This window comes from Staurois parvus, unplaced genomic scaffold (genome assembly GCF_062004578.1).
Source record: "Staurois parvus isolate SC_StPar_1 unplaced genomic scaffold, SC_StPar_1.0 ptg000147l, whole genome shotgun sequence".
Classification (NCBI taxonomy): domain Eukaryota; kingdom Metazoa; phylum Chordata; class Amphibia; order Anura; family Ranidae; genus Staurois; species Staurois parvus.
Genome location: NW_028317943.1, coordinates 8043699 through 8065528, shown reverse-complemented (window position 1 = coordinate 8065528; position 21830 = coordinate 8043699). Strand labels below are relative to the sequence as shown.

Genomic DNA, 21830 nt, shown 5'->3' with positions numbered 1-21830 from the left:
ATCACAGGAAGTAAATCTTGCACCTTGTGATAGGGTTATTTTATTTGCTCTATGAGAAATATCAATTCCAATTTTTTATTTTATTTCTAATTTTTTTTGCCATTGCCTTTTCCAGTATATCCACACACTGGACTGTTATCATCCGAACACTGACAGCATACAGTGAAGGAAATATGTATTTGATCCCCTGCTGATTTTGAATGTTTGCCCACTCACAAAGAAATGATCAGTCTAAAAATTGAATGGTTGGTGTATTGTAAAACTGAGAGACAGAATAGCAACAAAAAATTCAAAAGAAATGCACGTCTAACAAATTATGCACTGATTTGCATGTTCATGAGGGAAATAAGTATTTGGTCCCCTTCACAAAAATATGACTGAGGATTTGGTGGCAAATCTCTTGTTGGCAATCACAGAGGTCAGACGTTTCCTGTATTTGGCCACCAGGTTTTCACACATGTCAGGAGGGATTTTGGCCCACTCCTCTTGGCAAATCCTCTCCAAGTCTTCAAGTAAGGTTTGGTGGCTAACGTTTGGCAACTCAAACTTTCAGCTCCCTCCACAGATTTTCAGTTAGATTAAGGTCTGGGGACTGGCTAGGCTACTCCAGGACCTTAATGTGCTTCTTCTTGAGCCCCTCCTTTGTTGCCTTGGCCGTGATTTTTTCCATCATTGTCATGCTGGAACACCCATCCACGATCCATTTTCAATGTCCTGGCTGAGGGAAGTAGGTTCTTACCCAAGATTTGACAGTGCACTGCCCCATCCATCGTCCTTTTGATGCGGTGCAGTTGTCCTGTCCCCTTAGCAGAAAAACACCCCCAAAGCAGAATGTTTCCACCACCATTTTTGACAGTTGGGATGGTGTTCTTGGGGTCATAGGCAGCATTCCTCCTCCTCCAAACACAGCGAGTTGAGTTGTAACCAAAAAGCTCAATTTTGGTCTCATCTGACCATAACACTTTCAACCAGTCCTCCTCTGCATCATTCAGATGTTCAATGGCAAACTTAAGATGGGCCTGAACATGTGCTTTCTTGAGCAGAGGGACTTTGCGGGCACTGCAGGATTTCAATCCTTGTTGGCGTAGTGTGTTACCAATTGTTTTCTTGGTGACTGTGGTCCCAGCTGCCTGGAGATCATTGACAAGATCCTCAAGTGTAGTTCTGGGATGATTCCTCACTGTTCTCATGATCATTGACACTCCAGAGGTGAGATCTTGCATGGTCAACCAGACCTAGAGAGACTGACAGTTGTTTTGTGTTTCTTCCATTTGCGAATGATTGCACCTGTTGTCACCTTCTCACCAAGCTGCTAGGCGATAGTTTGGTAGCCCAGTCCAGCCTTGTGTAGGTCTACAATCTTGTTCCTGACATCCTTGGACAGCTCTTTGGTCTTTGGCATGGTGTAGAGTTTGGAATCTGATTGTTTGATTGCTCCTCTGGACAGGTGTCTTTTATACAGGTAACAAAATGAGATTAACAGCACTCCCTTTAAGAGACTGCTTCTAATCTCAGCTTGTTACCTGTATGAAAGACACCTGGTATCCAGAAATCCTGCTGAATGATAGGAGTTCAAATGCTTATTTCCCTCATGAACATGCAAATCAGTGCATAATTTGTTAGACATGCATTTCATTGGAATTTTTTGTTGCTATTCTGGCTCTTAGTGTTACAATACACCTACTGTACCATTCGATATTTAGACTGATCATGTATATACCTGACCTCTTGAGTACATAGGTTTTGTAATAGTGTCTATGTTCTATGCCAGCTCAGAAAACCTGTTCACATTTCAAAACATTCACAAAATATTTGGAATTAAAAAAATCTTCTGAATTAGTTGGTCATTTGAAGTTAACACTAGCTCACTGAGCTGACATGAACGCTACTTTAGTTAATCATCCCACTAGTTGAATATTTTCAGTGGTAGTAAATACATTCTCACACAAAAGCAAGCACTCTGTGGAAAGTGCATTTCAGAGGTCGGTATTGCTGTGCAGCACTTGATTGTTGTTCTTGTCATAGCCATTTGACATAATGAATGAGTTGGACACACCTTCTCCCAGAAAAGCTGCTTGTCTTATCTAGCTGGAGAGTTTGTATAGCTGCACCTCTAAGTACAAAAACTACTCAGTAACATCTTCTGGTTTGCTGAAGCAGCCAAAGCACAGCTGCTCTACTGAGAAAAGAAGCTGGAAAACTGAAGATAACTTTATAAAGTCTAATTCTTTTTTAAGATTATGTCTGGAGTTTTGCCACCTCATTCTATGAACTGGAACTTTATGGAATATTCAGCATCAGTCCACCATACAGCAACTCCTTATGTTTATGGGGGTCTAGGAAGAAGTTTTCTAATAGATAACCTGCTGAGAGATGTAGCACAACCGGCTACAAAGTATGTTCCAGTGGCCAACAGCATTTCTTCAGTTCCTCTGTGTCCTGCAGCAGAACAAATTAGCCCATCAGGGGGTACACATCCTACATCTTGGGCTTTTCACCTCGTTAAACCATCAGATGGACTGCCTGCTCATTATCCACATATCGAAGCCCTCTACCACCCTAATTCAGGTAAGTTTCTGATATTTACAAGTATATATAAATAGTACAGCTTTATATATAAATAGTACAGCTTTATTTAGAAACCAGAGATCCTTAGACATACTAGGGCATATTTTATGTTAGAATAATAATCTAATTACTGCTCATTCTTGCAACAATTGTCAAGCACCCATACTGGCCTGCCACTGGATCCATGATTCGAAACAAATTATTTACTCAGAAAATTTACAGCCTTCTGGAAAACATCTATTTGACAATTACCTAGTTTTGCACCTGAGAAAGCTTGTTTTTTTTTGTTTTTAAATCCTGTGTTGGCCTATAATAGAAAGTGTTAGCTGAATCTGTCTCATTGCATGCAAGAATTCAAGAGTGTATTATTTAAATATTATTTTTATTACTTATTTCTCATAAGCAAGTACCCCAGGGTCCTAGGCTTATTGCCATGTTTCTAGATACATTTGTACTAATACTACTACTAATAATAATCATAATCACTATCATCATCGTAATATAGAAGTAGTGGTAGTAATCCAATAGAAAAAAAAGCTCACAAACAGATTCATTACTTTTCAATCTGTCTAATTTGTGAAGGACTGTACAGTTTAGAAATCCAGCCAATCAGGATTCATGAATTGTATGATTCTGTACAGATCTGACAAATCTGCATGCATACATTCTTTGGAATGTAAAATATTGCAGTTCTCAAATTTGTCAATTCTCCTGCATTTCAAACCAATTCTGTAATTACTAATGACAGATTCACTTTATTAATATATATAGAAACACAATGGCACCACATCATTTGTATATTACTATATACTATCTGGATAATGAGAAATATATGTTCTACAGTATGCTGTTCTTACAAGATATTTCATATAAAGAAGTATGCTCTTTAGACATTTATTCTACACACTGTACATAATAATATTCAATACAGTGCATTGAATTCAAGATTCAATATGTTTATAAATCAGAAGTGTTCACATAATTCACACATAATTAAACAATAATATGATTAATTAATGGGACAATGATTTAACGTTTTTCCTGAAACAAGCCAATGCGACATCTGGCACATACCATCTGGTCTAAAAAGAATGATTGTATGCTTACAGACATTCTTATACACATAAAACATAATACAGAACTTGTGTAAAATAGAAATTAATTTAGCATGTTGTGCGTTTGCATTATTCATTTATTAGAGTTTTTCAACAACATCAGCATTTTGAATGAAAGTTTATGAATTTGCTATAATCTTGGCATTGTTAATCTGTCACCTATAAAAGAAAACGTGGAAGATCCGCTACGTAGTAATTCCTCAACATAACATTTTTTTGCTGAGTTTGTCAGATCATTGATTAATATTTAATTGTAGTAAAAAAGTCAACATTGTGAAAAGCCTAAATATATACAGTAATTCTACTAGACCATTCACTACAAAGTGGCATTGATTTAAAGTGTATGCAAACCCTAACATTGGTCTTCCACTATTTGCTCCTTTAGGTCTGTTAAATATATAATTGAAAATGTTTAGTTTTATCTGTTTGATCAGAGCAAAATTTGCCTGTTGATCCTGCCAGAAATCCTGTGAGTTGATCCTGCACACTCTGTTGCATTTTAATCAGTTGGCATTCTTCCCAGATATCTCTTTGGACTACAGCCCCCCATGTTATAGAGAACAGGAAGGGAGGAGGTGTTCTGTAGTTCTAACACACATTCTTTCTTTCAGTGACAATGAAAAACTATTGGAAGCATCCCTAGGTGAAATAAAGGGAAAAGTTTAAAAAAGAAAACCAATGCCTCCACTACATTGCAGGCGTAGTAAACTTCAGTCTATAAAAGTTTTTGCATTTAGATTTGGTTTAAAGTGTATGTATTGGCAATATTTTTGCAGTTTTGAATAGAGTTGGGCCAAGGGTTGGACCCTCTGCCCAGTTTTTATTGTGGTATATATATATCCCCACTGTGGAAATTCATTCCTCTTTTGGTCCTGGTGTACAGTGTCAATGAGGAAGAAAGCTGGTGGAAACCTATATTTTTTTTGTCAATAGATAAGGGGCAAATCTTCCAGTGGGGACAAATGTTCCAGTGACAGCTGTCTACAATGAGAATTCCCTTTGGGTTGAGGAGATTATCCTTCATTCCTGTTGCATTTCCAAGACAGGAACTTAAGAGAAATATTCCTAACAGGATACAGGCAAAAAAAAAAACTGACAAGGGTCTTATCCTCTTCCTTCTTTTTTCAAAACTACAAAACTGACTAGACATAAACCTTAAAGTGTTACTAAACCCAGGACCCTGCATTCACTATATCTGGTCTCCCACACTACATAGAACATGGAAATGCAATTATTTTAGTAAATACAAACCGCTAAATACCTTTTCTCATCAGCAGTATATGTCAGTTTTGTGACTTACATCAGTGTCTGACTGAGCACTGGTTAAAGCTTGTAGGAGGAGTTTTCATTCTGTTCTGACTATCCTATGATGCTGCATAACCCCTGACCCCTGTCTGGACAGCACTAATCGGCCCAGTTCTGGTCACATGAACCTTCACAAAGAAATAAAAAGCATTCTATTAATACGCACTAAATTGAGCATGTGCAGAGTGACCCCTAGAGCTCTGTACTATCAGAAGATGAGTTGGGGACAGTAGAAGAATGGGTCCAGAGGTGTCCAGTTCTATATAGCTTTTATGCAGCTGACAGAATCCTTTCTGTAAAAATTTCAGAAATTTAAACAACAGATATCAGTGAAGATTATTTATCAGTGCCCATGTAACTTTTCAAGGTAAATTTCTGCCACAGGTAAGTTTATTCTACAATACTCACATTGTAGAAAAAGAGAGCACACCTACAAGGTAATAGGTGCAGACATAGGGGTTGGTTTACTAAAACTGGAGAGTACAAAATGTAGTGCAGTTCCAGGTTGTATTTGCAAAGCTTAATTGAACAAGCTGACGTCAGAAGCTGATTGGCTACCATGCACAGCTGCACCAGATTTTGCTCTCTCCAGTGTTAGTAAATCAACCCCTATGTCTGCACCTATTATTTTTTTTTTATTGTGGTATATATATATCCCCCCGTGGAAATTCACTCCTCTTTTGGTCCTGGTGTACAGTGTCAATGAGGAAGAAAGCTGGTGGAAACCTATATTTTATTTGTCAATAGATAAGAGGCAAATCTTCCAGTGGGGACAAATGTTCCAGTGACAGGTGTCTACAATGAGAATTCCCTTTGGGTTGAGGAGATTATCCTTAATTCCTGTTGCATTTCCAAGACAGGAAATTAAGAGAAATATTCCTAACAGGATACAGGCAAAAAATGTTAAATCCAGTGTTAGTAAATCAACCCCTATGTCTGCACCTATTATTTTTTTTTTATTGTGGTATATATATATATCCCCACTGTGGAAATTCAATCCTCTTTTGGTCCTGGTGTACAGTGTCAATGAGGAAGAAAGCTGGTGGAAACCCCTATGTCTGCACCTATTACCTTGTAGGTGAACTCTCTTTTTCTACCATGTGATTAAATCAACCCTATAATGTGACACACACACACACACACACACACACACACACACACACACAAAAACAAATAAATAAATAATAATAATAATAATAATCCCTTTGGCCAGATTAACACTGTTGTTTTGTGGTAGGACACAGCAAAGCATGTATTACACAATGGTGCTTCATTTCAGATAGTGAAGGTTTGCTATGTTAAATGAAATATTTAAAAATATAAATTGTACCTATTAAAAATGTACCCTTTGTCTTGAATGGAAGTGCACTTCCAGGTATTTAGGGGTGTCTAGGCCCTCTTAATAACAGAAGCTCAAAGCAGTTTACCTGCAGCGTGAGATCTAAGGCACTGCTGCCTTGGACTGCTAGTTTTGGGGGGATTTGAAGTGAAAGTTAGTGATGTCATGATTATGTGGCTCACTGTTATCATTGCTGAAGACTCTGACACAAACAAGCAAAGCCCTGCCTCCACCAAGAAGAACTCATCTATACATAGACACTGTGCAAATGAAGGAATGGCAGGTAAGTAAAGTGGGAAATATCAGCTGCAGGAAGCCCACAGGAATTACTGGTGACTAGTCATTTTCCTTCCTGCCTTTCTGAGCACAATCAATTTACACTGTGGCTGAAAGGGGCACTTGATATCATGGTATCATCTCATTTCTAGAGTTCCCCAGCAGACACCTATAGTTAAGGCTTTTCTGGATGGAGAGGTGACCAGGCATGTTGGTTCAAATATTTCCCTCCTAGAGAGGTGACACTACAGGTGTTTACAGTACAGCTACCCCCTACCCACCTAAATACTCCAGTAAATGTTTGTCTTTAGGAACCTGGTAATGGACATAAGTGCTTGAGGATGGTCAGATTCAACCTGTATGTCTGACCTCCTCCTGATATATATGGTAGCCTTTACCTTTCCTTAAAGATAACACTATATTTTTTGTAGAAAATATCCATTCTTACAGTGGTCATCTTTTCCTCCTGACTATAGACACATTTCATTTCAGATCTTATCTGCTAAATCAACTGACTTTACTAACAACTTGTAATGTGAAGGCCTGCCATCATTTTCATGTGAAATTTGCACAGCTAACACTTAATCCAGTAAACATAAGTATGATGAACCAGAAATAAGAAATATTTTTAGGGGTCATTTGCTAAGTAAAGTGAACCTTTATATTCTTCAATAATTCTTGGATAATGTGTGCAAGGAATAAAAAAAGGCGATTTTTTTCCTGCACACAACTGGGTTAGAGGTCCTATTCACTTTGTTAATTACTTTTACATAACTTTAATATATACGAATATTCATGCTTTATTCATTACAGTATATACTCCTAATCTTTCTGTGGTTTTAATTTAATGACACCTTGGCAAGATAGCAAATGCAGTACTTTGTGAATTTATTTGATAGAAATTGCAACAAGAGATCTTGCCAAAAAATCTATATACATACTGAACTTTTCTTTAGTTCTAAAATATTTTACTGGGGAAATTACCATTAATTACCATGTCCTGTTTCTACACTTTTTGCAGGTGTTTCCAAATACTTTTTTCTGCAGTCATTGCCCTTCTACCCGGCATGCTGCGGTGGGTCCTGTCAGCATCCTGCCTCCCCCACTGCTTTTTCAAGTAAGTCTTTATGCTTCATCAGTAATGCTTCAGTTATTTTGTAAACCAAAGCAGCAGGATTTAATGGGTCCAAGAAAGCTAATTGGTGATGCAATGGAGAGGGTCTAATTCCTAAGAAAAATCACAGCAGTCTCATTCAGGGTCTCTTCCGAAGATTTATCCTATATGAGAGCTGAGAACAATTGAAAATACTCCAATGGAAATGAACCGGCAAAAGAAAAAGCTAATAGCTTCCTTGCTGCAAAGATATATGGAACTTTCCTATTCACAATAAACACAGCTAAAGATGCAAGAATATATAAAGTTAAACTAAAAAGTTAAAGGAAATATTTTTTATTTGTGAAAAATATGTAATGTACTATAACTACCTTTAACATACAGTATACTGTATATATAAAATCAAAATTATGATAATTGAAAAAGATAAAATCTTAAACACAAATCTGTATTAATGAACAATTTGAAATATGTTCTTTCTAGAAAATACCTGGACAAAAAGTATAAAATAATATTTATAAATGGTGTTTATTGCTGAATTATACAGACTGTGCCCTGTGGGAAATGTTCAGATCTGACATGCCTTGTGGGAACAGTAGACCACTACTGAACAACTTAAAAAATAGCATTAAAACAAACATGCCAGGAAATAAAATTGCCCCTGTTTACAATAGATAAAATAGTTCAGACACACATATAGGCAAAATACAATAGGATAATACATATTATTTATAATGTTTAGCATTTTTTTGTTCTAATTTACTGTATCAATCTTTGCATTTAAACTCAAGTTGATTCTTGTACTGCAATATTAATCACAATACTTTGTTCGTTTTTTTTCTACCGTGTGCAGACAATATATTTTATTATTACTGGCATTACTATATTTTGAAGGGTAGTTAAAGTGAATGATTTGTGACAAGTGAGGCAGTAAATAGTTTAATGACCTGCAGGCTTATGGCCGTCTCTCAAGGGGCTGACACTTTCCCACAGAGCCTCTCACTGGGCCTGGGTTGCATTAGAATGGATGACAGGACCGTGACCAATCGGCACTTTCTCTTTACTCATCCACACGCGACTTAACCACAATTTTTCACTGTGCAGATGAACTTTAGAAACCATTTTATACTGAAAAGGCCTTACCAAGGGTCATTTGCCCCTTTGTACTGCCATAAAGCAGAGATCTATATGCAATCTTTTATCCTGTGTCACATTTCAATGGAAGCCCTGAACCCCATTTAAATACTTGACTGAAAAATAAAGCAGTGAATGAAAATGACTTTTATAGACTTCTTTAAGCTCATCTTTCCCTATAAGGTCTCCTACCTGAAAAGGGATTAGAAGCATGAGATGAGTATATAGAGAAACTGGCTGAATACATAGGTCCCATTATCAACTGCCAGGACTGTTTATTAACCCAGACCAATGGACATTTCTCAGTGTCCTATTAATTGTCCATTTAACAAGGAGGTATTGAAGGACAATGCAAAAATGAAAACCATGACTAAACCTTTTCCTCACCCCTTCAAGGTGGTCTTCTACAAAGTCAATCAATATTGTTGTTCAAATTATAGAGGCATTTATTACAGCTGTAGAGTGCTCAACAAATGTTGACTGTGGTACTGGTTTTTAGATGACTGACATGTCTACTAAAATAAAATTATTTTTTTTTAAAATATGTGACATTTCTCCAAAACATTTAATCGGGGCAACAATGGTCGCACTTGCGACTGGGTCCTGGCATATTGCCACCGTGAGGGGGGCCAAGATGGCAGGAAGCATACATACCAGCCAATTGTGTCCACGATGCCTGCTATGCAGTGAAATTGGGAGGAAGAGTCTGATCAGCATCCCTGTAGTGCCCGTCATCTCCCTCTGATCCTCACCACTCACAACTGCTGCACATATTCATCGGCACCCTGTAGTGCCCAGCATCTCCCTCTGTCCCTCCAGCCAGAAGTTCATGCTATACAGTGGAGAGGGGAAGGGCCTCTGACCTGAACAGGTATCAGTTTCAGTGCACAAGCACAGCAACTCACTTGTGCACTAAAGCCGGTGCCTGCCCTCCCTTCCCTTCTCCACTGTATAGCGTGAACTGCTGCCTGGAGGGGCAGAGGGAGATGGGGCAATACAGAGCTGCCGATCAATATGTGTAGCAGTGGTAAGTGTCCATGGGGTGACCACTGCTCCTCTAGGTTGCAGAGATGTGCTGGGGGAGGTTTGAGGGTGCAGAGATGAGCAAGTTGGTACAGAGGTGTGTTAGGGGTGTAAAGATGTGTGCTGGAGTACATAGATGTGCTGGGGGGTACAGAAGCATGCCACTGGGAATGAAGGCTTGCTGGGGTGTACAAAGGTGTGCTGGAAGGATACAGAGGATGCTGGGATGTACAGAGGTGTATGAGGGGTACTGAGGTGTGGGGGGTACTGAGGTTTGGGAGTGCAGAGATATGCAGCAGAGAACATAGATGTGCTGGGGGTATGGAGGTGTGCTTGGGGGGGGCTGCAGAGACATGCTTAGGGTTATGAACACATGTTGGGGCATACGGAGGTGTGCTGGGAAATACAGAGGATTCTGGGAGGTGCAGAGATGTGTGTGTGTGTGTGTGTGGGGGGGGGGGGTATGGAGGTGTGCTGGGGGTTTCAGAGGTGTACTGGGGGGGTACAAAAGCTTGCTAGGTATGGAGGCATACTGGGGAATACAGAGGATTCTGGGAGGTGCAGAGATGTGTGTGTGTGTGTGTGTGTGTGGGGGGGGGGGGGGGGTATGGAGGTGTGCTGGGGGTTTCAGAGGTGTACTGGGGGGGTACAAAAGCTTGCTAGGTATGGAGGCATACTGGGGTATACAGAGGATTCTAGGAGGTGCAGAGGTGTGCAAGGGGATGCAGAGGTATGCCGGGAGTATGGAGGTGTGCTGGGGGATACAGAGGATGCTGGGAGGTACAGAGGTGTGTGTAGGGGGTGCAGTGATGTTCAAGTGGTACAGAACTTTGCTGGGAGGTATGCTTGGGGTACAGAGGATATCTGGGAGGTACAAAGATGAGTGTGTGTGTGGGGGGGTATGGAGGCGCCCTGAAGGGTACCGAGGCATTTTGAGGGATGTGGAGATGTGCAATGGAGTATGGCATTAGGTGCCTCTTGACGAACCATGCCCATTTTAAATGACCTGCCCCTAATTAAAATATGTTCTCCACCTACAATGGCTGGCTGAACACATAGCAAAATAAAGATGTCTCTGAAAATGTTTTGAAAGGTTGGCAACCATGCAGGAAGCGGGCCTGCTGCAGCACATCTGAAAGGGTCCTGCTGCAGGACCATAGTAAAGGTCCTCAGGATCAGTGAGTAGGGCCCCGGGACCAGTGGCAAGGGCCCCAGGACCATGGTCTGTTGCATCAGGGCCCTGAAGGTTCTAGTTATGCCTCTGTTGTTGGATGTTGCTGTACTGTGAACCTTTATATTTTGTAAACAACTTTCTCATATTTTGCTGATTTACATCTATCCGACAAATGAAAACACATGACATTCAGTTATACATTATCACAGTGAGATGAGGCACAATGTAACTAATTAAGGATCTTTAGAAACATGCACAGGTGTATCCAACCTTTTGACTTTCCTGGGCCACGTTGGAAGAAGAGGAATTGTCTTGAGTCACGCATAAAATACACTAACAATAAGGATATCTGATGAGCAGAATAAATCTGATAGAGCACAAGTTAACAATCACTGATATAGATAATGTACCTATCTGAGTAATAAAACGTCAATTTTTGTATTATTTTTTATTACAAAAGTAAAAGAGGGCAACATAAAACTAGTGCAATATTTATCACTGTTTTTGATAAATTAACACATCGATATCTGGTACGATGGATGTAGTTGAGCAATACTCACTGAATTCTCAAGGTGCTCATCAGATATATTGGTTCTAATTTTTCTCTTTGTGCGCTTCATCCTTAACATGTTGTGACCACATAGTGGTTCACAATTATAGGTGCTGCCGAAAACTGATGACATGAATAAGGCATGAGTGTGAAGAGTGGGAGATTTTTCTTTGGGAAAATAAAACTTAGTTTTTGCGAAGATAAAACTTAAAGTCCAGTAAAGAGACACTGTAAATTTTTCTTTGGCCGCATGTGTTCGTTAAGTGTAAATGCATTTTTACATTCCCCACTGCATTCATAGCTGTTTTTGGCCTCATGCAAACCAAGAGCTGCAGATTGGACACCTCTATGCTAAAAGAAAACCTACATGTCATAGACATACAGAGGCTATCCTGATGAGCTCTTTCTGAAAATGCTAGTTATCTGCCATTGTGCTCAGGACCAGGCTGATAGGGGCGAGAGAGAGTCACACCTCATGTTCTCTGGTGGTGGTGGTGGTGTTTGTGTTCTGGTTCTGTGGATCCTGGTTCTGCTTGCTGTATTCCACACACTGTGGGACTTGGTTGTCAAACCAAATACAATGACTACTACATCTTGTTCCTATGCTATTTTCCATGGACCAAAAAAAATTGTAACCCTAGGGCCAACAGACAGGGACTGTCAATTTTGCATGGTACACCATCCCAGTCATTGTTGGTGGGGATGTGCAAGTAAGAACTCATTTCAACTCCAGGTGAAGGTAGAGTGCAGAAGCACTTTCTCACTGCACTGGTCATAATGATGTTGTGGCCTCAATACGTTTTGAAATGATGACCAATCAGCTTCTAACATCAGCTTGTTCAATTGAGCTTGACAATAAACCCTAGAAGATGATTTGTTGCAATGCAGAGCTGTACCAGATTCTGTGTGCACCAGTTTTAGTAAATCTTCCCCAATGTGTTTATAGAAGTTGTAGAAATTACAATGTAATCCAAGCTGGAAGAAGTCTTGACTTTGACTACCTGCTGCATATTCCCTTCTTTTAAACTCGTAACGTGTTCATACATCCTCCTGTATAGAATTGCTTAACCTTTTTACTCTGGAGGAACCCTTGACATAATTTTCAGGTCTCAGGGAACCTCTGTGAGTTCAGTAAGCTGCTGATATAATAAATGAATAATTAAGAATGTGGTACAATATACAGTATTTAACACCCAGGGCAGATCATTAACAACCCTTGCTTTATATAACACAATTTTAATAATAATTGCCATAAAATAAATGCAGACAGACTCTCTTATGTTAGTGGCTAGAGGAGAAGGGCCCCTCTACTTCTATGATTGAATGAGGAAGAATACCCCTTACATTGGAAGACAGTGGGAAGAATTCTCACTGGTGGTCGGTGGGAAGAATGCCCCATTTCACAAGTGGTTAGTGGGAAGAATTCCCCCGTTACAAACAGCTAAAAAATACGATTGTGTAAGTGGATACTTACCTGAGAGACAAGAAGGAAGGCTTCACTGGTGCTATACCACTGATGTTTCCATCTTGTAGAAAGTTGTTGACTGTTTTTTGTCTGGTTTACATAGAAGCAATGAATTCAGTTTAGTAAATAATTTAGGTTTTCACATTATCAAACATGCTATATTCATCTAATGAGACATTTTCTTTTAAAGGAAATGAAAGCGAACTTTCTCTGTTACCAAAAGATTCAAACAACAAGGCAAGGCGTGTGATTTTGAGACGTGCAGTTTTTTCAGATGATCAAAGGAAAGCACTTGAGAAGATGTTCCAAAAGCAAAAGTATATCAGCAAAACTGACCGAAAGAAGCTTGCTGTTAATCTTGCTCTTAAGGAATCACAGGTAAAGTTAACCCTAGCAGAATCTAAAATGGCTGATCTGCTAAACTCTGTGTGATTTGTGACCTTATCCTTTTAGCCACATAATTAATGCATGTTTGTTAAAGTGTATATGTAATCAAAACTTTTTTCGGATGAAAGATTTAAGAGTTAGATTTCAGGTTGGGTTTTTATTGTTAGGAGGAGGAAAGTAATGATAGACCCAAAGAGTATAACACAGCAAAAATAATAAAGTAAATAGAACTCAAAACTGCCTATTGATCTCTTGACCATTGAGCTTCAACAATCAGATGCAGTTAAAACATATTAGAATGCTACTGTATATCCAATATCCGGTGCCTTGTATCCAGACCAATAGAAGTTTTTATTGTTTTCTCTTTCCTTGCTAGGTAGACTTGCTTCTCTGTTTGTCCTAATTACCACTGTTACTGAGAAAGTAATAGGAATTCTAAAATGACAGCTATCTAATAGGATAATTCTCCTCACTTTGTAGAGATTTTCTTTCCTTTCTTGTTGTATCTCTAGGACTAGAAATTAAGATAAACCGCCTAAATGAGGCAGACTACAAAAATACTCTGAAAGGGATTATAACCATCCCCTACTCTTTTCAAATGAAAAAAAAAAGAAAAAAGCTATACATGCACTTTAAAGTAAAATGTCAATTTCTAAAGTATGCTGTAAATATTGTTAAAGTCCAATTGAAGTCTCGTTACCTTTCTGACCTTTTTATAGTCCAGTACTCCCATGTATCAAAATCTGTGGTTAATTTCTGCTTTAAAAAAAAAAAAAAAACAGGATTTTTGATACCACATAATTGCTTGATTGAAGTGAACACAGCTTCTCCGTATTCCCTAAGCTCTGAGAACATATACTTTCCTAAGGGAATAGTCTTTACTTCCTTAGTAAATCAATGGCAGTTTTTATCTGACTGCATATATATTTCTGTGATTTCAGTTGGGCATTGCGGATAATTTTGTAGGTTACATATGCATGTATTTGGTGAATGCAGTATTCTCTACCTGAAAGGAACACTGTTATAGCATCCCAAGGTGCACAAGTCACAGTAGCCAACACACAGGAGAAATGAAGGATTAACTGCCAATCTGGAAACTCTGAAATACTCTACATACCTAGACATTCAGTGTTTGATAGCATGCATGGTCTTGCTTGAACTCTTGTGGGCTGCTCCGATTTGGTCAGCTCTTTATTAGTGATAATAGGGTTTCCTTCAGCCTCCATTCCAGGACCAGACTGGGACAAAAAAATGGGCCAGGGAATCGTAGACTGAGCAACCCTTTTTTTTTAAAACCAAATTACAAATAATGACAACTACCATTTTTTTCCAGGGGCCAGGGTGAGGTGGGAGTGGGGGCAGACAGTAGCGGTGGCGGTTGGTGACAGGATATTCATGGAGTCGGTCATCTGCACTGTAATGTAAAGGGGTACTGTGATATAAAGGGGACGGCACTGTAAAGGGGCACTGTAATTATTACAGTGCCCCTTTACAGTGCAGTCCCACTGAACTCTGGGAAAAAAATATTTATAGATATTTGCTAGGTGTCAAATCACCTCTAATGAGGTGTGTCCCATATGTGGATGGCTGCTATATTATAAAAGCCATCATTCAGCCCCAACAGTATAGTAAGCATCAAACTACAGTTCCTGAGATTTACAATTATATCTTCATACAGTTCATACGGTAAAGGCTATGTGTGTTGCTTACGACTCATGTACACTGCAGCTCCTAAACTGATGTTCAGGAGCTGTTCAGCGTTTTTTTTTCAGCAGCCCCTGAACTCTCCTTCATGTTTTCCTATGTGTCCATGTACACATAGTCGTTTACAGTCGTTTACAGGCAGTTGAGTTTACAGTCGTTTTTTTGAATGCACTAAACTTGCGTTCAGGAGTAGATTTTACTGGTGTTTCAAATGCCAAACGCTTGTAAACGCTTGTAAATGTGTTTATAAGTGTTTGCGTTTATAAGCGTTTTTTAACTATTCTGTGTCCAGATGCTGCCCAGAGCCTTTTATCATCATCAGAAATGCATGCAAAGCGTTTTCCATGTATTCAAATGGCCCTAGTACAACAGCGCAGTCATTTCCAGGTTTCGCATGAAGGAAAAAATGGTAGAACGTGCTACATTATGCTCATGATGGGATCCATAGTGAATACAACCAGAAAAGATAGGTAATCTCAACAAATACTGCTCTCTCTGCTTCTGCTCTCTCTATTCTTCTCCAAATGTCTGACATAGTTAATTTTTTACAATTTTTCAGTGCATTCTGGGCATTTGGAAAGGTCTCCTGAGGTTATCTTTTAAAAACGCTTCTAAACGAAAATGCACATAAACGTGGTATGCAATCGCGGATAAACTGCCGTTTTTTAACCTACGTTTTCTAGCAGTCAGTTTCCATCGTTCAGAAGAGTTTTCCAAACGCCCCGTGTACATGAGCCCTTACAGTCTTCCCACTCCCTTCATAAATCTCCTTTTCATTGAATACAAGGCATTTTGTCATTTGAGGAGGGGAGAATGTTATGTTCATCTGATCATCCTTTTTCCTTCTCTAACCACAGAACATCTTGTATTCAGTGAATAGAATACAAGATGTTTTATGAATGGAGTTGATGAAGTTGGAGCAACCCACATAGCCTTCAGTGTATGCATTGTATGAGAGCTGAAATTGTCAGCGGTGCCGGAAGTAATAATAACAGCAAAATCAGGTCAGTTTAGATTTAGATTGTTGACTTATCACTATAATCTATAATGCTGCATGCAGAGAAAATACATATTTGCATATACATTGTGTGATTTAGCTTGGTTCAATTTAAACTATGAGCATTACTAAGGAAGTTAGCTTCAAAATATTGTATCTTTCTATTTGTTCACTCTTCCTAATAATTCAATGAAAGAAAAAATATATCTTTTTTTGTTTTTTTTTTTTACCGGCAAGCTGTGTATGTCATCTTTCCAATGAATATCTTACAGAATTAAACAGTTAATAAAAATGAAATGTATGCTCTGCTGAAAAGCTAAAGTTCTTCTGATCGTATGTTTATTACAACTCACTTTACATCAACAGGTTAAAATCTGGTTCCAGAACAGAAGAATGAAATGGAGAAATTCCAAGGAAAAAGAAGTTCTTTCAAACAGATGTGTAAATGATGGACATTTAGAAGAGAAATCTCAGGCCGACCGCGTGTGTTCAAGTGACAGTGATTCGTCTGAAGTGCCACACAACAACAGGAATAAGGAGAAAATATCAAGCAAGGCAGTACAATTAGCAGAACGACTCAAGCTTGATTGCACAGAACAATCTCTTAGAGACTTAAAGTGTCATCAAGGCAAACTACACTGACAAGACTTGAAGGATTTTTAATGGAACAGTGTATATATTGAAACATACTTTATCCTTAAAAATACAACATAATTTCAGTTTGAAGAGCAGTAATACTTTTAGAAGTTTTGAACAAGTACATTAAAGATACACTCCAGTCAAAATTGAAAATAAAGTTTCATAATGCTTATAAGGAAAGTGCCTACCTGTCCAAGGCATTTGTTTGCAATCCAGAAATTGTTGTAATAGATAAGGCCGTGCCATTTTTTAAAATAATCTTGTTGCTAGTAATCTGATGTTCTGGGAACAGCAATTGTTAAGATAGCTGATACCTCAGGGTCAATGCCAGTTATGGAGAGCTCTTTACTATTTCTCACAAACATAAAGGACGTATAAAATGATGTGGTCAAAAGAAAACAGGTCCATTTAGAAGCACCTATGGGAACTTTCTGGAATTGTGTTGCATAAGGCTGCTTTCACAGTGATCTGCTTTTGATGCGTTCTCCAGTTAAAAAAGCAACAAACAGAATTACTTCTAGTTCATACATAAGGAAACTGGAGGTAATTAAGAACAACTAAAACGTGGTCTACAGAGACAGACAGATGCTTGTCCGAATGAACTCTCCAGCCTTATTGCTTCTCCACACATGGTGCTTGACCCCAAATGAAGGCACCTGATTCTAGGAGGTACATGAATTTGATCCCTACAATGACATTTGTCATGTGGAGGCACGCTGGAATAGGAATGCATCCTGTAGACACTCTTTATGAATCTCCTGAGTTTTTTGCACAATACAATAAGTCATGGCCCTTCCGCTCCAAGTCTGAATCGTGCTGTACAAGGTACAGACAATTATCTATACTTTTTTTCTATGCAATCATTTTTAATTGGCTGCATAAGTGATAAAATAATTTTTTTGTAATGTTTGCCAGGAGTTCTTCTTTAATTTGGTTACTTCAGGAGCCTAGCTTCACAAATCACATTCAATCATTGGAAAAATGTCCTTATTTAGCATTACGGTAAGTTCATAAAGTCAAGCTTAGGCTGCAGCTGAGCTCATACTATGACCATTAAAGCAGAATTCCACTCAAAAGTGAAAGCTCCGCTTATTTGCCTCCTCCCCCCTCCACTGCCATATTTGGCACCTTTTGGGGAGAGCGGGTACCTTTTTTTACAGGGTACCTTTTTTTACCCACTCCCACTTCATTTTGAACGAGCACACAAAGCATTTTAAAACAAGTCTCCATTCCCTAGTGTAGCTATATTCTGAATATGTGATTTAGAGTGCATAGTGAAAAAAACCCATCATGCTTGGAATCTCATTTAATGTTTACTGAACAAGAATTTTTTTTTGTAGCTTCAGGACATAGCTTTTTAACCTTCCTCAGGGCTTATATAACCATTTGTGGGTTAATCTGAGGAAAATTTGGGGCTATAATGAAACCAAAGGGGGGAAGATTTTAAAACTGGTTCACTCAGAATCTGGTGTAGCTGTGCATAGTAGCCAATCAGCCTTTAACTTCAGCTTGTTCAGTTAAGCTTTGGCAATAAAACCTGAAAGCTGATTGGTTTTTATGCACAGCTACACCAGATTTAGTAAATAACCCACATGTGTCAGAGTCACCTGAAAAAAGTGAAGGCAGCAGACTGAAAATATCTTTTTAAACAATGATTCCCTCATTGTGATCAGACCTAGGTTCTGAACCAGGTTTTCAAATACCTACTTTCCCAAAACCAATCCTTATTCCTACTAAGTTCAGGACTACTCCGTATCTACCAGCCCCTCTATAACCAATGAAATTGTTGAGAAATTCATCTTCAAATTTTACAATGAAAGCACTGCAATTATAGCTCATGCCCCTTTATTATCAAAGGCAGTAGGGATTTGCCAGACTGCCAGCCCTTTCAGGTAAATAAGATACCCAACTTCAGATTCTCTGTTGCTGCAGAGTTCAAGTATAGCTTGTTTTTTTTTAAAGAACACTGATAAAAATAACACCAGGGCAGCAAATATTTTATAGTCAGATCACACTAACATGTACTGAAAAGGATTTAAAGTGTTGCTAAACCCAGGACCCTGCATTCACTATTTCTGGTCTCCCACAGTACACAGAACATAGAAGTGCAATTATTTTAGTAAATATAAACTGCTGAATACCATTTCTCATCAGCAGTTAGAGCAGTCTTGTGACTTCTATCAGTGACCAGCAGAGCACCGGTTAAAGCTTGTAGGTGGAGTTTTCATTCTCCACTAAGAGGATGCAGAACCCCTGACCTCTGTCTGGACAGTGCTGATTGGCCCTGTGCTGATCACCTGCACTCTCTCAAGGAAAAATAAAACTTTCTAGCAATACACTAAACAGAACATGTGCAGAGTGTCTACACATGATATGTCTTTTCAGGAGATAAGAGTGGGGCACTGGAAGAAGGGGAGGATCAGAAAAATCAGGATCAAACAGCATTTTTACCCAATGCAGAGGATTAACACCTTAGGTTCCACAGTGAATATGTCAAGCATGCTTTACTGCATATACAGACTGATTTTACTGTTGTGGGTTTACTAACACATTAAATATTTATTTTAGTTACTAGCCTCATGTATATGTGACTATTAAAAAATTTGATTTCTGGAAAAATATCAACTGAAAGTGTCTGTTGAAGCTTGTTATGTTCAGACAGGATTTTAAATAATAATGTATGATTGCATACAGGGCTGGTGCTAGACTATTTTGTGCCCTAGGGAAGACCAGCTTACCCCACCCCCCCAAAAAAAGTAAAAAACATTTCTAAAAAACAGTAGAAAATATTAAATTAACAAAACATGAAACTGCTAAATTTATTTTAATTTGCAAAAATAAGTGCCATAAGATGCCACCAGCACCAATATTAAAGACAAAATCAGCGTCACAGATGGACTAAATCTGTGGATGGCAGTGGACGGGTGACAGTTGCAGTGAATGAAGGAAGATGGATCCACACTCTGAGAGATCCCAGGCTGGAATTCCCCAGACAATGGGGGCAGATAAAATGCCAGGCAGCCTAGCCTGCACACTTGAACTGAGCAATCCCACACAGTGATGACAGATTTGACACAACACACCACCACTGACACAGATCAGCAGGCACTAACACATTGCACATGTGATGGATGGCTGGCCAGGTCATGCTCACGCAGACATGAGACATCAGAGTCAGACGTTACCTTCCTCCGCAGGCTCAGCTTCATCTCTGCTAATGAATGGGAAGAGAAGCGCTGGAACGCCACAGTCATCAGCAGCAGCCAGCTGGCTTGCAGTAATAGACTGAGTCTGAGAGAAACACTGGAAGGAGCTCAGCTGCTACACTGGCTCCAGACACCAGGCATCTTCCTCTGTCCGTTCTTCCTCAAGTCTGCCGCCCCTCCCCTCAGCTGAATGATCATTCATGATGTGGCGGCATCCCACACAGAGAGTACTGCGCCAAGGCGCCCCTAAGTGGCAGTGCGCCCTAGGTGACTGCCTAGTTTGCCTAGTGGAAGGACTAGCCCTGATTGCATAAGATACAAATTTCATAAGGCACAGCAGAAAAATGTAAAATATATATATACATTTCAGGGCAATGATATTATACCAGGTTTTTATGTTTTACGTGCCTGAATTCAAAAGTAAATGTGCAAACCAGGCAAAATTGCAGTTTGTGCCTTAAAAAGCTTATATGGTCATATATGCTTAAATCACCTTGTTGCTAGTAAACCAATGTTCTGGGAACACAAGTTCCAGGGGATCAGAATGTCAATGTTTTCTCCATCTCACTCTTTGTGGCATTCTTACTGTCTCTCAGAATGTGATAAATGGATACATCCTACCCAGAAAAAAAATATGAGATCTATCCTGCAATGGCTTAAAGCCCAGTAAAATGAGTGTTTTTTTCTGCTGGAAGTTACATAGTTAGTCCGGTTGAAAAAAAGACACACGTCCATCAAGTTCAACCATAGGAAGTGTAGTTCCTAGGTAGCAAAAAGACAGTTTAAAATTAAAGGACCAGTATGCTTAAAGTGGTTTTAAAGGCAAAAGGGTTTTTTTTTACCTTAATGCATTCGCTGCATTAGGGTAAAAAACCTATTAGGTGCAGTTTTCCCTACCCCCCTCTCTAAATACTTAACTGAGCCCGATCTTGTTCTTGCGCTCCTCACTGGACTGAGTGAGAGCAGCGGGAGCCATTGGCTCCAGGTGCTGTCAGTCAAATCCAGTGATGAGGGAGTGGGGGGCAGTTCTGAGCAGCACTGTGTGTGTCAATAGATGTACAAAGTGTGGCTAGGGATCGAGCCTGTACAAGTACACCCCCCAGGAAGCAACTGATTATGCGGGCGCTTGAAAGACAGGAGGAGCCAGGAGTGCCAGCTGTGGACCCAAGAAAAGGAGCATCAGGGCTGCTCTTTGCAAAACCATTGCACAGAGCAGGTAAGTATCAGATGTTTGGTATAAAAAAAAGTCCTTTACAATCACTTTAAAATGCATTTACCTTTTTGTACTTTATGAACTACTGTTTAACATTTTATGAAAATACCCTTACTGTTTTCATAGCGGAACTAGATTTTGGAAACCTAGAAATCCATAGCATGCCGCTTTAGCCTAAATTGGCCTTGTCAGTTGGTAGCATTGTGTCATCTAACTATTGCGTAGGAAATCAGCTGTTTGTTCATTAATACCTCTTATATATACTGATGAATTTGGTCATTGTGAAAATCAATGTTCTCTTTATACAGGGCAACCTTTGGCAGATTAGGTTGTACCGGGGCATCCTGTAAAAAGTAAAAAAGAAAAAAAATTATTATTATACAGTATTTATAAAGCGCCAATAGTTCGCTCAGCGCTGTACATTACAAAGGGGGACAGAACATGTGACAGAACAATAACAATACAATGCAAAACATGAGGGGATCGAGGGCCCTGCTCTTTCGAGCTTACAATCTAGGAGGGAGGGGATGGTGGCACAAGAGGAGAAAGCTGTGGGGGATGGGGTGGTAGGAAGAGTGGAGGAGGTCGGCAAGTTAGCAGGGGGTGGGGTAGGCTTCCCTG

At 39.3% G+C, this 21830-nt stretch overlaps 1 protein-coding gene across 1 annotated transcript; it reads left to right on the top strand.

Annotated features, from left to right (window-relative positions):
* Positions 1–2094: 2094 nt before the first annotated feature.
* On the top strand, positions 2095–19411 carry DBX2 (developing brain homeobox 2). The gene is made up of 4 exons (XM_089674011.1): positions 2095–2568; positions 7625–7720; positions 13254–13441; positions 16518–19411. The coding sequence occupies exons 1-4, from the start codon at positions 2241–2243 to the stop codon at positions 16791–16793; spliced, it is 888 nt and encodes a 295-aa protein (XP_089530137.1). The 5' UTR covers positions 2095–2240; the 3' UTR covers positions 16794–19411.
* The last annotated feature ends 2419 nt before the right edge of the window (positions 19412–21830 follow it).

Coding starts and splice junctions, on each gene's coding strand:
- DBX2 (XM_089674011.1), top strand. CDS start 2,241: ATGTCTGGAGTTTTGCCACCTCATTCTATGAACTGGAACTTTATGGAA. Junction 2,569..7,624: donor CCTCTACCACCCTAATTCAG/GTAAGTTTCTGA, acceptor CACTTTTTGCAG/GTGTTTCCAAATACTTTTTT. Junction 7,721..13,253: donor CTCCCCCACTGCTTTTTCAA/GTAAGTCTTTAT, acceptor TTTCTTTTAAAG/GAAATGAAAGCGAACTTTCT.